Raw genomic sequence first — 16,652 nt, forward strand, 5'->3', positions numbered from 1 at the left:
TTCCTACCAAACTGACGGCAAGGTTAACATCAGGTCTGGTACACAGCATGGCATACATAATAGAACCTATGGCTGAGGCATAGGGGATGACGCTCATCTCTTCTATATCTTCTGCCGTGGTCGGACATTGAGCTGAGCTCAATTTCATACCTTGTAACACAGGCAAGAACCCCTTCTTGGATTGATCCATATTGAACTTCTTCAATATCTTATCAAGGTATGTGCTTTGTGAAAGACCTATGAGGCGTCTCGATCTATCTCTATAGATTTTGATGCCTAATATATAAGCAGCTTCTCCAAGGTCCTTCATTGAAAAACTTTTATTCAAGTAGGCCTTGATGCTGTCCAAGAGTTCTATATCATTTCCCACCAAAAGTATGTCATCTACATATAATATGAGAAATGCTACAGAGCTCCCACTCACTTTCTTGTAAATGCAGGCTTCTCCATAAGTCTGTGTAAACCCAAACGCTTTGATCATCTCATCAAAGCGAATGTTCCAACTCCGAGATGCTTGCACCAGCCCATAAATCGAGCGTTGGAGCTTGCACACTTTGTCAGCATTCTTAGGATCGACAAAACCTTCCGGCTGCATCATATACAATTCTTCCTTAAGAAAACCATTAAGGAATGCCGTTTTGACATCCATTTGCCATATTTCATAATCATAGAATGCGGCAATTGCTAACATGATTCGGACGGACTTCAGCTTCGCTACCGGTGAGAAAGTCTCATCGTAGTCAACCCCTTGAACTTGTCGATAACCCTTAGCGACAAGCCGAGCTTTATAGATGGTCACATTACCATCCGCGTCTGTCTTCCTCTTAAAGATCCATTTATTTTCTATGGCTCGCCGCTCAATGGGCAAGTCAGTCAAAGTCCATACTTTGTTTTCATACATGGATTCTATCTCGGATTTCATGGCTTCTAGCCATTTGTCGGAATCCGGGCCCGCCATCGTTTCTTCATAGTTCGAAGGTTCACCGTTGTCTAACAGCATGATTTCCAAGACAGGGTTGCCGTACCACTCTGGTGCGGAACGTGTCCTTGTGGACCTTCGAATTTCAGTAGGGGCTTGATCAGAAGTATCTTGATCATTGTCATTAACTTCCTCTCTAGTCGGTGCAGGCACCTCAGGAACATTTTCTTGAGTTGCGCCATTTTCCGGTTCAAGAGGTAATACTTCATCAAGCTCTACTTTCCTCCCACTTACTTCTTTCGAAAGAAACTCTTTCTCCAGAAAGGACCCATTCTTGGCAACAAAGATCTTGCCTTCGGATCTGAGGTAGAAGGTGTACCCAATAGTTTCTTTTGGGTATCCTATGAAGACGCATTTTTCCGACTTGGGTTCGAGCTTTTCAGGTTGAAGTTTCTTGACATAAGCATCGCATCCCCAAACTTTTAGAAACGACAGCTTAGGTTTCTTCCCAAACCATAATTCATACGGTGTCGTCTCAACGGATTTCGATGGAGCCCTATTTAAAGTGAATGCGGCAGTCTCTAAAGCATAGCCCCAGAAGGATAGCGGTAAATCGGTAAGAGACATCATAGATCGCACCATATCTAACAGAGTGCGATTACGACGTTCGGACACACCATTACGCTGAGGTGTTCCAGGCGGCGTGAGTTGTGAAACTATTCCACATTTTCTTAAGTGTGCCCCAAACTCGTGACTCAAGTATTCTCCTCCACGATCTGATCGTAGAAACTTGATTTTCCTGTCACGTTGATTTTCAACCTCACTCTGAAATTCCTTGAACTTTTCAAAGGTTTCAGACTTGTGTTTCATTAAGTAGATATACCCATACCTACTTAAATCATCAGTGAGGGTGAGAACATAACGATAGCCACCGCGAGCCTCAACACTCATCGGACCGCACACATCAGTATGTATGATTTCCAATAAGTCGGTTGCTCGCTCCATTGTTCCTGAGAACGGAGTCTTGGTCATTTTACCCATAAGGCATGGTTCGCACGTGTCAAATGATTCATAATCAAGAGACTCTAAAAGTCCATCAACATGGAGCTTCTTCATGCTTTTGACACCTATGTGACCAAGGCGGCAGTGCCACAAGTATGTGGGACTATCATTATCAACCTTACTTTTTTTGGTACTCACATTATGAACATGTGTAGCATCACGTTCGAGATTCATAAAGAATAAACCATTCACCATGGGAGCATGACCATAAAACATATCTCTCATAAAAATGGAACAACCATTATTCTCAGATTTAAAAGAGTAGTCATCTCGAATTAAACGAGATCCCGATACAATGTTCATGCTCAAAGCTGGCACTAAATAACAATTATTAAGGTTTAAAACTAATCCCGAAGGGAGATGCAGAGGTAGCGTGCCGACGGCGATCACATTGACCTTGGAACCATTCCCGACGCGCATCGTCACCTCGTCCTTTGCCAGTTTCCGGACCCAGTCCGTATAGTTGCTGTCATCGTCTTTCAGCTTGGTTTTCTCTAGGAACGCGTTGAAGTTGAGGACTACGTTGGCCATTTAATCTACAAGACATATTGTAAAATATTTAGACTAAGTTCATGATAATTAAGTTCAACTAATCAAATTATTAATGAACTCCCACTTAGATTAGACATCCCTCTAGTCATCTAAGTATTACATGATCCAAGTTTAACTAGACCGTGTCCGATCATCACGTGAGACGGACTAGTCAACGTCGGTGAACATCTTCATGTTGATCGTATCTACTATACGACTCATGCTCGACCTTTCGATCTTCTGTGTTCCGAGGCCATGTCTGTACATGCTAGGCTCGTCAAGTCAACCTAAGTGTTTGCATGTGTAAATCTGTCTTACACCCGTTGTATGTGAACGTCTGAATAAAACACCCGATCATCACGTGGTGTTTTGAAACAGCGAACTGTCGCAACGGTGCACAGTTAGGGGGAACACTTCTTGAAATTATTGTGAGGGATCATCTTATTTACTACCGTCGTTCTAAGTAAACAAGATGCAAAACATGATAAACATCACATGCAATCAAATAATAAGCGTGACATGATATGGCCATTATCACATAGCTCCTTTGATCTCCATCTTGGGGCTCCATGATCATCTTGTCACCGGCTTGACACCATGATCTCCATCATCATGATCTCCATCATCGTGTCTCCATGAAGTTGCTCGCCAACTATTACTTCTACTACTATGGCTAACGCGTTTAGCAATAAAGTAAAGTAATTTACATGGCATTTCTTGATGACACGCAGGTCATATAAAAGAATAAAGACAACTCCTATGGCTCCTGCCGGTTGTCATACTCATCGACATGCAAGTCGTGAATCCTATTACAATAGCATGAACATCTCATACATCACATATAGATCATTCATCATTCATCACAACTTTGGCCATATCATATCACAAACCACTTGCTGCAAAAACAAGTTAGACGTCCTCTAATTGTTGTTGCAAGTTTTTTACGTGGCTGAATTAGGGTTCTAGCAAGAACGTTTTCTTACCTACGTTAAAGCCACAACGTGATTTGTCAACTTCTATTTACCCTTCATAAGGACCCTGTTCATCGATTCCGCTCCAACTAAAGTAGGAGAGACAGACACCCGCCAGCCACCTTATGCAACTAGTGCATGTTAGTCGGTGGAACCGGTCTCACGTAAGCGTACATGTAAGGTTGGTCCGGGCCGCTTCATCCCACAATACCGCTGAAGCAAGAAAGGACTAGTAACGGCAAGAAAGTTGACAAATCTACGCCCACAACAAATTGTGTTCTACTCGCGCAAGAAGAACTACGCATAGACCTAGCTCATGATGCCACTGTTGGGGAACGTTGCAGAAAACAAAAATTTTCCTACTCGTTTCACCAAGATCATCTAGGAGTTCATCTAGCAACGAGTGATTAGATGCATCTACATACCTTTGTAGATCGCGCACGGAAGCGTTCAAAAGAACGGTGATGATGTAGTCGTACTCGACGTGATCCAAATCACCGATGACCAGCGCCGAACGGACGGCACCTCCGCGTTCAACACACGTACGGGACGGGAGACGTCTCCTCCTTCTTGATCCAGCAAGGGGAAAGGAGAGGTTGATGAAGATCCAGTAGCACGACGGCGTGATGGTGGATGCAGGGCGTCACAGCAGCAGGGCTTCGCCGAGACTACGAGGGAGAGACGTAACGGGGGGGAGATGGAGGCGCCAGGGGCTGGTGTGAAATCCCTCCTCTCCCCCCCACTATATATAGGGGTGCCAGGGGGGCGCCGGCCCTAGTAGATGAGATCTACTAGGGGGGGCGGCGGCCAAGGGGAGGTTTCCCTCCCCCCCAAGGCACCTAGGGGTGCCTTCCACCACATGGACTCTTCCATGGTGGAAACCCTAGGCGCATGGGCCTATAGGGGCTGGTGCCCTTGGCCCATCTAGGCCAAGGCGCACCCCCTACAGCCCATGTGGCCACCCGGGACAGGTGGCCCCACCCGGTGGACCCCCGGGACCCTTCCGGTGGTCCCGGTACAATACCGATAACCCCGAAACTTGTCCCGATGCCCGAAATAGCACTTCCTATATATAATTTTTTACCTCCGGACCATTCCGGAACTCCTCGTGACGTCCGGGATCTCATCCGGGACTCCGAACAACATTCGGGTTTCTGCATATACATATCTTCATAACCCTAGCGTCACCGAACCTTAAGTGTGTAGACCCTACGGGTTCGGGAGACAAGCAGACATGACCGAGACGACTCTCCGGTCAATAACCAACAGCGGGATCTGGATACCCATGTTGGCTCCCACATGCTCCACGATGATCTCATCGGATGAACCACGATGTCGAGGATTTAATCAATCCCGTACGCTATTCCCTTTGTCTATCGATATGTTACTTGCCCGAGATTCGATCGTCGGTATCCCAATACCTCGTTCAATCTCGTTACCGGCAAGTCACTTTACTCGTACCGTAATGCATGATCCCGTGACCAGACACTTGGTCACTCTGAGCTCATTATGATGGTGCATTACCGAGTGGGCCCAGTGATACCTCTCCGTCATACGGAGTGACAAATCCCAGTCTTGATCCATGTCACCCAACAGACACTTTCGGAGATACCCGTAGTCTACCTTTATAGTCACCCAGTTACGTTGTGACGTTTGGCATACCCAAAGCACTCCTACGGTATCCGGGAGTTACACGATCTCATGGTCTAAGGAAAAGATACTTTGACATTGGAAAACTCTAGCAAACGAACTATACGATCTTGTGCTATGTTTAGGATTGGGTCTTGTCCATCACATCATTCTCCCAATGATGTGATCTCGTTATCAATGACATCCAGTGTCCATAGTCAGGAAACCATGACTATCTGTTGATCAACGAGCTAGTCAACTAGAGGCTCACTAGGGACAGGTTGGTGTCTGTTATTCACACATGTATTACGATTTCCGGATAACACAATTATAGCATGAATAAAGACAATTATCATGAACGAGGAAATATAATAATAATGCTTTTATTATTGCCTCTAGGGCATATTTCCAACAGCATTCTCCTGTATCTGTCTCTTAAAGGTACATGCACGGACATACATACCAGTAATGCAACGAGGAATATACTGAAATCTTGCCTGAATATTATGGTTCAAACCACCAAAAAATCTATTCATTGTATCATTCTCAGATTCTTCTATGTCACAATGATGCATATAAGATTTGAACTCTTGGTAGTAAGCATGAACAGTGTTGTTGCCTTGTTTAAATTGTTCAAATTTGCGAAGCAATTCACGATGATAATAAGGAGGGAAAAATTGTTGTCTCATTACAGCTTTCAAAACTTTCCAAGTTGTGGGTTGGTTATCAATGTTTTTCTTACAATGTACACTCCACCAAACAGAAGCAAAATCAGTAAATGCTCTAGTGGCTGCTCGCACTCGCTCAAGTTCAGAAAAGTCATGGTGACTAAAAACTTGTTCTACATCAAGCTCCCAAGCTAGATAAGTAGTAGGATTAAATCTACCCTCAAATGACGGTAAAAAAAATAACCTGACCATGTGCTTGTGTGTGTTGTCCCAACTCTCGTGATGGTGAAGATGTGTTCGTCGTCCAAGAACTTCTATCTTCGGAACCTGTCATGATTAGTACAAATAAGAAACAAAATTCAAGAATAATGTTCCTATGAACTACCAGGGTGTGGTGGTAAAGTGCTCACAATAAAGCAAATATCAATATCTTACAAGTTCTTACCAAGCAGCAGGTGGTGACAGGCAACCAGCGGTGTCAAATAACTCTGAAGATTGTGTAAAGCAATTGCCAGGGGAACGTACGTATACACGGTGTAGAAATATGTGGAGCTGGGTTGGCTATATATGGTAGCAAAAGATTAGCAATAATCAATTCAGAGATGCAATGTTGAATAAACGCTCAACGACGGTACTGTGCTGGTCCTAGGCTAGACCAAACTAGAGACGCGAGCCTAGAACACTAATGAGGTCACGTCGTAGCACAACTAGCATCAATAAAGGATATGAAGTAGCTCTGGACAACAAGATATAAGTGAAGATCACAATAGCAGTAGACCTATTTAGAAGCTGATGTTGAGGTGCCAAATACTGAACTAGTTTCTGCAACTATTTAGATGCGGCTCGTCGCTAGCTTTCATTTGAGTACTCGCGGAGCCAAAACAGACTTCATATGAGGAAGTTATGCCTGTTTTACTGAACAGTGCACAAAACAGATTCCAATCCGAATTCAACTACGAGACTGAGTCTAGATAGATCCGAATTTTGTTTTTTTTCTCCTCTCTTTTTTTTCTCACACTTTTTTTTCTTTTCCTTTCTTTTTTTTTCTCTGACTTTTTTTTTACTTTTTTTTCTCTCGTTTTTTTTCTCTATCTTTTTTTCGCTCTCCCTCTTTCCAAAACAAACTAGATAAGATGTAGATTTGGATCAAGCGAAGATGGGAACGATCTCAACTATGATTATGATAATGAACGGTGGGTAGCACGTGGAGGAAATTGATGGATGAGTGGTGGACAGCGGAAGGGATAACGATGCAGCGGCGACATGACTAATGTGAACAGAACTCGAAACTCTAAACGACCTAGACACTAAGACCAGGAACTCGACACGACGATGCAACCGATAATTCAACTATGCAAGCAATGAAAAGAAAATTGCAAAGGCTCAGACTGGCTTGGACAAAGGATGAATAGATCTAACTCTTTTTTGTGGATTTTTCTTGGACAATAGGTAAGAAAATAAATCTAATCTAGGAAACTGGAAATTCTCACCGAGCAACCTGAAAACTGATACCACTTGATAGAGGCGAGGGTCCCGATCTTTCGATGAGATGATAACTATCGATTTGGTGGAGATGACTTTGACGATCCGACTACAAACGTGCACGATGTTGCGCCTTAGCAACCGCTAAACTAATCTCCTGAGGTTACTGACGATGCTAGAAGCACGGTCAGCCTGACCACGAAGGTCTATTCCTGCAAGCAATCGAAGAACGAGCAAGAATATGATAAAGCAATCTGAATATCGCAAATATATATGAAGTATTGATAATGGTGGGGATCCGGAAGCGGTCTTGGTCTGGTCGTTGGACACAAACGAAGTACACGAAGTTGCAATGGCTAACTTTTAACTAAACAAATCCCAGCAAAAAGCTACTAGATGGATCTACTTATATAGGAGCAAGGGGTGGCGGCCAAGGAGGTGGGAGGACGTCCCAAGGCAGCCTAAAACTAACCCTAGGTCGTACAAGGCTTATGGGCCCAAGTGGAGATGATGCAACACCTTTGGGCTTGTAGTTTGACTCGGATTCTGCTGCAGCGTCAGATTGTTTCGTCCGTAACTCAACGCTCCGGAAGAATTTGAAGGTGAATCCAATTGGGATGGAAAGAGCACGAAATCTAGTTTCCAACAAAAAAAAAGAATCACCCAATTCGGAGTTCATATAAAAAAGTTGTTGGCGTTTTGAGTCAGGTATGTCTGTGCAGTCCGAATCTGAATCCAGAACGTGAGAGACTTGGACTCTATCTTCTCTTGGCCCAAAAGTGACGTGAGAGGACTTTTTGAACACAACCTAAACATCTTCTTTTCCCTTATCTTCATATGTGGATTGTACAAATGTCCCATACACCTGCAATTGGACAAAACACAAAAGTGTGTGAAGTATTTTTGTTCTGGATAACATAAATAGACTATTGAATAGTTTGCATTAGAAATCACCTGACAAATATGCATATATGCAATATTTTTGGTTGTATCCAAGGTAGTCATGTCCTCATCAGGAGCAGGAGAGGTAAACGGCTGCACTGGCAGCTAGGACTACCAAAGATGTGGCTCGGCTCAGATGTGGTGCGGGTTGTGTCATGGATGTCTTTATATAGCGAGTCATGCCAGGCAAGCCCAGCGGCAGTTTGAATGCGGGCTCCAGAAGTAAGTTTCTCGGCTGTCGCACATGTTCAATGCCAACACGCGGACGGATGGGGATGGGCATCCGGGTTCAATGCAGTGGGAATCTGTCTCGCCGAGTCGTCCGATCATGTCGCTCTAACCCAGCATTCAATGTGGTGCGGAGAGCAAGGGGAGGCGGCGCTCTCGGCCACCACATTGCTTCAGTGTCGCGCCTTTCGACCGGCATGCTCTCAGCCCCACTTAGCGGTTGTACGTTGGAGTTGAAAAATGTTATTGGATTTATAATATTCAATGAATAAAGATGTTCATAAATCTAAATAAAATTCATGGATTCAAGAAATGTTCATGAATTTAAAAATATTGTGATTTGAAAAAATATTCATGGATTCAAAAATATTTATTAATTTAAAAATATTAACAATTTAAAAATGATCCTCATTTTTTAAAATGTTTGTGATTTAAAAAATGTTTGTAACTATAAATAATGTTCACGATCTGAAATAATGTTCGCAAATTTAAAAAAAGTATTAGGATGCAAGCGAGAGCCTGTGCAAACCCGCACACAAGTAGTATGTTAAAGTCGACCTAGTGAAATTTTCATTTAAAAACAATATATAATTTTTTTTGCGGGCAAAAAAAAACAGAAAACAATATATAATTGACCTTGCCATATACTCTCTCCGTCCCAAAATTCTTGTCTTAGATTTGTTTAAATACGAATGTATGAAGTCACATTTTAGTATTAGATACATTTGTATCTAGACGAATCTAAGACAAAAATTTTGAAACGGAGGGAGTAATTGTATGCGGATTTTCTCGGGATTTCATGGCATCCCTATTCTGCTCACACATCTCATCGTATTTTTTGGAAATGGACACATCTCATCGTATGATAGCAAACATTTTTTTATGCCATGGGAATTGGGAACTTGGACCAAAATCACAAGACCAGACCATGTGCTCTGTCTTCTTACGTATCTGCTCTTGCAGGCCCTGCCCGCACACTCTCCTCCATGCTAAGCATATGTTGGCTACTTCAGCAGCACTACCCCATATCTTCATTTCTCTAGTAGATCCGTCGGAAGAGAAGAAGTGAAGACTCTGTTCTTCGCCTTCGTAGCCTATGCATTATACATACACATATTCAGTTGACAAAGCATGTAGTATTACCGTATACTAATTACACGCATGAACATAAATCTGCCAAAACGGAAAACAATCTTTCAACATATATATACCTCCTTGTGCCAGTCGGTGCAGAGTGTGATGGCCACGAACAGCAAGACCTGCACCAGAATACCGAAGATGATTCCGATCCAAAGTCCCTGCCCATCCAAATTATTTCCACACCATCAGCATGCTATCGAACCCAAAAGAGGCAAAAACTTGCGAAAGAAATCAAGGATGAGCACCATCCCGCCGACGTGCAGCACGAAGGCGAGCAGGTACGCCGCCGGTATGCCCACGGCGTAGAACGCGCCGAGGTTGATGCAGGCGCAGATCTTCTGCCACCCACAGCCTCTAGCCACACCTACATGCCAACTAATCCGTGAGGGTTATTTGTCCGAGACAAGCTGCTCCCCTGCTGAGAAGTGAATCCATGGCCGTTTGCATACCTGAGAGAACGCTCTGAATGCCGTCGAGGAAGTTGGAGACCGCAATGACCAGCACCATTTTGGCCACGTACGTGACGACCTCCTCCTCGTCGCTGTAAGCGTGGCCCCAGACGCGGCGCACAGAGACCAGGACGACGCCCATGATCAACCCTTCCAAAATGGCGAAGAACATGACGACGCGCACGGCGAGGCGGGCAGCCCCTGGTCGGCCGGCGCCCAGCTCGTTCGAAACCCGGGTGCTGCGTGGTCAGATCAGATCATAGATCAAGAAACAAATGAGCACTAATGTGACCAGTCAGTGAGACACCCAGCTGAGTTAATGAATTTGCAAGTAGTTTACCTTATGGTGGCGCCGAGGCCGTAGGGGATCATGAACAAGCAGTTGGCGGTGTTGAGGCTGTCACCAAGAACATGCATGAGACCAGTGTGAAGGGAATAAGGACGGTAAGAGTCGCTGCGCTGGTGAGGTTATCTATATATCTTACGTGATGGACAGGACGGACGTCTCCAGCTTGGGGTTCGGAAGAAGCCCCGAAAGCAGCACCAGGGTCTCGAACGACCACCATTCCAAGCTGCAATGGCAATGTCAAATAGAAACACCAGATCTCACTTGCCAATTTGAAAGGAAAACTCACTCACCAGACCATGAGAGCGGACGGCACGGCGAGCCTGAAGAAGCTGAGCTGGTCATGGAACGCTTCCATGGAGAACCCCGTCCATGTCTTCTTGCAGGAGCTCGACACCCTCACGTACACGGCTAGGATGACCACGTTGATCCAGTAGGAGACGGCGTTGCCGATCGCGGCGCCCTTGCTGCTGAGGCCGAGGACGTACACAAGCAGCCAGCAGACGACGAGGTGGCACAGCGCGGTCGCGGCGGCGCTCAGCATCACCGGGAGCACGATGTTCTGCGTCTGCAGGAACCGGACGTGGCACTGCAGCAGGCCGAAGGCGAAGAGCGCCGGGATCATCCACCGCGCGTACGTGCCCGCCTCCGCGGCGATGTCGGGGTCCTGCCCGAACAGGAGCAGGATCTCGCCGGTGTAGAACCACACCACGGCAAGCGGGACGCTTGCGGCGGTGAGCACCACCATTGCGCGTTGCTTGTAGATGCCAAGGAGGTGGTACTGCCTGGCGCCAAATGCTTGTCCGCATAGAGTGTCCAATGCAGTTGCCATGCCAAGCTGATCAAGATCGTGGAAAGGACATGAATATTAGGGACGGCTGAAAATGCAGCATCGGCTGCCATGCCATGATGCCAAGCTGATCAAGTTGTTTTGTAAGTTTTGTAACTCGTCGGTGAAAAGTCTGTGTCCCTACGCCCACTCCAGTTATAAGAAGAGTGAAATCCACCATTAGTGCCTTAACTCAAATTGGTTACCAATTTTAGGCCAAGAAGTCGATTGACAAATTTAGGTTGTAAGCTCGTTTATTTGATCAAATAAGGTCAAAACTGATTCGGAGGGGAAAAAAGAGGGGGATGTGGCTGCCACATTGGCGTGTGTTTGGCTTCAACTTTTAAATAAGGTTTGAATTCAAATTCAAATAAATTCGAAGCCAAACCACAAGTCAAAATCAAATGCACATTTTTTAGAATTAATTCAAATGATGACCACAGCCCATTTAGCTGTTTTGTGACCAACCCTACCCATCAAGTATGAATTATTTCAAATCTGAAAACGAACCAGTTTGAATCATAACTTCCACATTCAACATGAATCCTTGCGTACATTCTTAAATTCCAATTGAGGTCATTCATATTTGAATGAATTTGTTAACCCCTCACCTAATTGCAATGATTCCTTTTTGCATTTTGAATCATGCAAAGAAACCTTACCTATCAGAAACTCACTTGATACCAATATCCAAATCACTTGACCTAGTTGAGTTTGAACTCAAATCAAATCATATTCCATTAAAAATTGAGTTGTAGCAGTGTTCCTACCCAAACCAAAACCATTTACACATGAACCTTAAGTCATATGTAGTCCAGTGACTACGCCCCTCCCCCGTCCCCTCCCCCGTGCGGCGGCGCCGCCCCGCACCGGGGAGCCCCCGCCCTCCTCCTACAGCCTCGCCCCACCTCCGCTCCTCTCCGCCGCCGTCGCCCGGGGCGTCACAGGGCAAAGCCCTTGTGGCGTGGCGGCGGCGGCGGTTTTCTCCTCGGATCGCGATCTGGTTGGGAGGCGGCGCTCCTTTCTGGCCAAATCGGCGGCGGTGGCGTACATCGGCGGCGACATGGAAGTGGTGCGGCGGCGGGGGAGGACGGCACCAGCAACGGCGGATCTGGCCTTGACTCAGTTGGGCTAATTCGTTGTGCTACCGATCTCAATCGCCGTCAGCGGTGCACTGCTCCTGGACCAGATCTGCATCACGAGGATGTCTGGGGCGTCGGCCCTAGGCTTGTTGGTGGTGGCCTTCTTCTTCGTCGGAGTTGGTCGGCTGGCTGGCTGTGCTCGCATGGCGGCGGTGGTCGCAGTGACCGGCGGCTTGGCCGGTCGGCGGCGGCGGAACTTGGCCGGCCGCAGCGGCAATGTTCTGTCTGGATCCCGGGGCGGCGACCCTTGAGGGTGGTGGCCGGTGAAGCTAGGGTTTCCCGCGACGGCATGGCATGGTGCAGTCCCTGTCCAAGGCGGATCTGTGATGGCGATCTGCTATGGATTGGTTCGGATCAGAGACGGTGACAAGTGCGGGGATCCTTTTCGATGGCTCTCGTGGCTTGGCGAGGCGGGGTGGGAGCCCTCTTCCTAGGCTCCAATGGTGGCACACTCAGGCAGCAGTGGCCGGTGCGCCAGGGATCCCACGGTGGCACTGTTGTTGCGGTTGGTCGCCGGATCTAGGCGACTGGATCTGGGGCTTTGAAGGCGGTCGAGACAGTGCACAGTTTGTTGTGTGGATTTCTTGGAACGGATCCGTGTGAAAACCTGGTCTTCGGTCGATGGCCGGGGCCGATGATGACGATGCCCTTATCATCGTTTCCTTCATGAAGACATCATCGAGGTGAAGCTCCCAACTCCACTCAATACCTCCGGGGGAAAGCCTAGATCAGCTGATCGGATGTTGGCGGTAATCATGTGTCGTAACCCCCTTGGGGGCGGCATTCTTGGAGGTGCACTCGGCTTCGCGGGACCAGCGGACGGCTTCTTTGGTGTAGCGGTGCTTCATCCATACATTGATGGCGACAGATCTTGACAGCGTGGCGCAGTGTAGATTCGGAGTCCGATGTGGGAGGATGGACTCGCGCAGGAGGACGACAATGTCTGGCGTCGTGGTGGCGTCGATGGCAGAGAGACCTGGCACGGTAGATGCAACAGTACAACTCTGAAGATGGCCTCGTGGCAGGTGGCTGCGGCGGCCTCATACCCGGCAGGCGTCCTAGTTGAGGAGTGCGCCGGACTGGTAGGTGCCCCATATCAAGAAGGCGTCCTAGTTGGGACCTCAGGTCTTAGATGTTTAGGTTTGGCTGCGATGTCTGTTCGGTATTAGGCCTAGGCTATCAGCGCCCCTTCATCAATTGGATAGGTGTAGCAACAGTTGTTGCTTAGACGGTGGCTTTAGTCTTGCTGTTGTATAACTTTGTAAGATCTTGTGAGAATAATTAATAAAGTGACCGCATGCATCGCCCAGATGCAGAGGCCGGGGGTCATCCTCCTTTTCTAAAAAAATGTAGTCCAATGAGCAACATGTGTGTTGCATTTCAAACACTTGACCCATCACAAGCCACCTCAATTATAAACTTGTGAAGCCATAGTCATCTCCCATTAACTCTTTTGAGTTGATTCCAACACCTATGACCTCATAGTACTAAAGAAACCCAAACCTTATACCAAGTTAAGCTTTGTTGTTTGTTTAATTCTTCTATATTGAATGTTTGTTTATTGTATTATTTTCTTATGATAGACTTTTGAGATAGAAAAGAGTAGCAATACCAATGTTGTGAGGTGAAGAACTTCGTCAATACAAGGAAAGTGTAACCTCTGATCATGTCACACTTATTTTTCTATGGATGTAGAACTCTTGAATAGCATTGGAAGTAGGTAGGTAAGAAATATTTAATGTACTATGTTATTGCTAAACCTAGTAGAACAACCATATGATCCTTACCTTATTCCTTGTAATCAACGTGCAATCAATGCTTTGATTGCTATGATACAATGGGGTGGGACCACACTAACTACTATGAAGGTTGATATTTTATTGATGGCTATTAAGTAATCACTTCATTAATGAATCGTCTGGATGGAACTAGTTGCTTGGCGGGAAATGAAATTGAGCGGCTCCCATGGGGCCATCTCTATGGCAGACTCAATGGAACATACACTTGTGGTATTCCACCTAGAAATCAAAGAGATTTTACAGGTTCCAAGTTAAATAGCTTTGGTGCGTGTAACTGTGTGTCATTATGGGCTCTGTGTTGACTAAGTTGCGGGAAACATGTCTGGTAGACCAGCATATGTTGTTATAAGTAGGTTGGCATGAGTCTACCAAGGTAGCACATGATACTGCCGCTGAAAAGTCTCATCTTGGTCATCCTTGCAACTCTACATTTATGTATGTTTAGTGGCAAGAAGGATTGACTAGGATCATGCGGGCAAAGTACACAAAGCTCTCGAGAGTGTAAAACGTGATCAATGATTACTTGCGTCCAACGGCGGAGCTTCGTGGGGGCGAACCTGGGCGGTCGCCCCCCAGCGAAAATGAAAATTTTCTCATGCCCCTATGTATCAGGCCCACTCATATACTAGGACTTAGTCAACGATGCCTGGAGCCCTGGATACGCACGAATCCAGCCACCAGACCAGGCGGTGACCTACTCCACTACTCCATCTCCAGAATTCTTTTCCCCAACTAGACCGCGGACGGCTGGGGCATGGGGGTGGGGCACCGGCGTCTGGGAGATTGGCTGCTGGCGCCGTGGCTTGCCGGCGTGGGGGACTGGGGGCGACCGCTGGCGGGTGGCCGGACCTGGGATTGGTCGGCTCCTTCCTCCTCCGCTCAGGTTCATCCACAGATCCACTTATGCCTCGGCTATGGCTGTCCGCTACAGCATCAGGCTCCGTCAACGTCGCGCAGTGCCTCGGTGAGTCGTGTGAGCAGACTGTCCTCCCTGTATCTATCTCAATCTCTCCCCTATGGAAAATTTGGAAAGTTGAAATATTGTGACCTCCGTAGCTTTGTAGTGGAGGAAAAATTCTAATTAGATGTGGTCTTTTCATCTGGTCATTGTTGGAGATGCAGCTCCCTGTATAATTTTCTGCATCTCCCAGATTATGTAGCTTTGTTACCTTAGTGGAGGAACCTTTGGTGAGAAAGAAAAATTAGTGGTCATCTCGTCATTGATTTTGTAAATTAGATTTTGTCAATTGGATTTTGTACTGGAATAGAAAATGTCCTTTAAAGATTAAGAGGGACCGAGGGAGGCAGTGATGCTTAAGGGAAAACAATTGATGCATTTTTCAAAAGAAAGCGAGGTGATTCAACTGAATGTGAAGCTGATGAACCAACAACAATGAAAGTAATTCCTGTTCAGCCTCCTCTGTTGTTGCTTGAATTTGAGCAACACGGACAACATCCTTCGATGCCTCAACAACAAGGCCATGAAACTCAAACAAATGAAGTCCAATTCCGAGGGATTGAATTCTTGCAGCGAGACCCAGCACTACGTCCACAGATTCGCCCCTCCAAAGATTTCTTTCAAGCTCCGCCACTGCTTGCGTCCTCGGTTATGCGCAATTTTGAGCAACTTCACATGGAACTATCATGAAGGTCACACCACCACCATTTCTTAACTAAAACTTGATGGACTGAAGAATAGACCTCTTCTAAGAAGCATCTAATTGTAGTGATTTCCTTTGGGTTTGAGAGTAGGTCGTCTAGGGAGGTTGTGTGATGTAGTATGTCCAATATTAGAGTAGATCCACCTATTATAAAATTAAGGAAAATCTACATTTGCTTTCTGGAAAAGAAAAACGGGCCTACACTTCCCCAATACATGATTAGGTATGTTATACATTTCGGTGAAACCTGCCATACATTCAATGTGTAAACCCTTGGGGCTACAACGTGTCATATTGCGGGTTTTCTCAAAGATGAGTTAGTGATGCGAAGTAGGTTTAAGATGTTTGTACTTAGCTTATGCCTGCGAGTGGATGGACACCATAGAGATATTATTGTTTTCTGATGTATTCTAATGTAAGCTAGCCTTGAGCTAAGCAGGTATGTATTGTATTGGAGACTGGATCTGCCATTTAATACTTCTAACACGTGATTATCTTGGTATTTCATCATGTACTATGCATGCTAGGTATTGGTTCAGGGACTAGCACAATAAGCGTAGAGAGGCCCGACCATTTTACCCATGGGAATGGATATCCATGGGTAACCGGCCTGCATGGGTAGGGTATGAGCACATTTTCATGTCCAAGGGCAGTGCCCGAACCCTACGCGACTAGTCGTGGGTAAAATTTTCTATCCATGGTATGCCCAGACCCTACCCGATTATCTTAATTGTGGGTCTCATGTGCTATAAACCATAAGCTACCAAGTCTTTGTATGCATATTCTTTTTTAGGGGCATAAATTCTTGAAAGTGTAGTCATTTGTCCCCCCCCCCCCTCCCCCCCTAAGATGCA

The 16,652-nt window shown here is 46.0% G+C and overlaps 1 protein-coding gene and 1 long non-coding RNA gene across 3 annotated transcripts in view; one reads left to right on the forward strand and one right to left on the reverse strand.

Annotated features, from left to right (window-relative positions):
- Positions 1-9,227: 9,227 nt before the first annotated feature.
- LOC119331125 (protein DETOXIFICATION 16-like) overlaps positions 9,228-16,652 on the reverse strand; it is a 9,181-nt gene continuing 1,756 nt past the window's right edge. Inside the window, exons 2-8 of one of the 2 annotated variants that reach the window (XM_037604299.1) lie at positions 10,661-11,205; positions 10,507-10,593; positions 10,362-10,418; positions 10,022-10,260; positions 9,818-9,936; positions 9,644-9,730; positions 9,228-9,526 (exon numbers count right to left, since the gene is read on the reverse strand). In XM_037604299.1, coding sequence (XP_037460196.1) covers positions 9,464-9,526; positions 9,644-9,730; positions 9,818-9,936; positions 10,022-10,260; positions 10,362-10,418; positions 10,507-10,593; positions 10,661-11,205 — 1,197 coding nt within the window. In that variant the 3' untranslated portion in view covers positions 9,228-9,463. Of the gene's footprint in view, positions 9,527-9,643; positions 9,731-9,817; positions 9,948-10,021; positions 10,261-10,361; positions 10,419-10,506; positions 10,594-10,660; positions 11,206-16,652 lie in introns of those variants that run through there. The other variant, XM_037604300.1, reaches the window with a different exon arrangement.
- LOC119331127 overlaps positions 14,630-16,652 on the forward strand; it is a 2,940-nt gene continuing 917 nt past the window's right edge. The window contains exon 1 of the long non-coding RNA XR_005160394.1: positions 14,630-16,498. This is a non-coding gene — a long non-coding RNA (uncharacterized LOC119331127). The remainder of the gene's footprint in view (positions 16,499-16,652) is intronic.

Source organism: Triticum dicoccoides, chromosome 7A (genome assembly GCF_002162155.2).
Source record: "Triticum dicoccoides isolate Atlit2015 ecotype Zavitan chromosome 7A, WEW_v2.0, whole genome shotgun sequence".
Classification (NCBI taxonomy): domain Eukaryota; kingdom Viridiplantae; phylum Streptophyta; class Magnoliopsida; order Poales; family Poaceae; genus Triticum; species Triticum dicoccoides.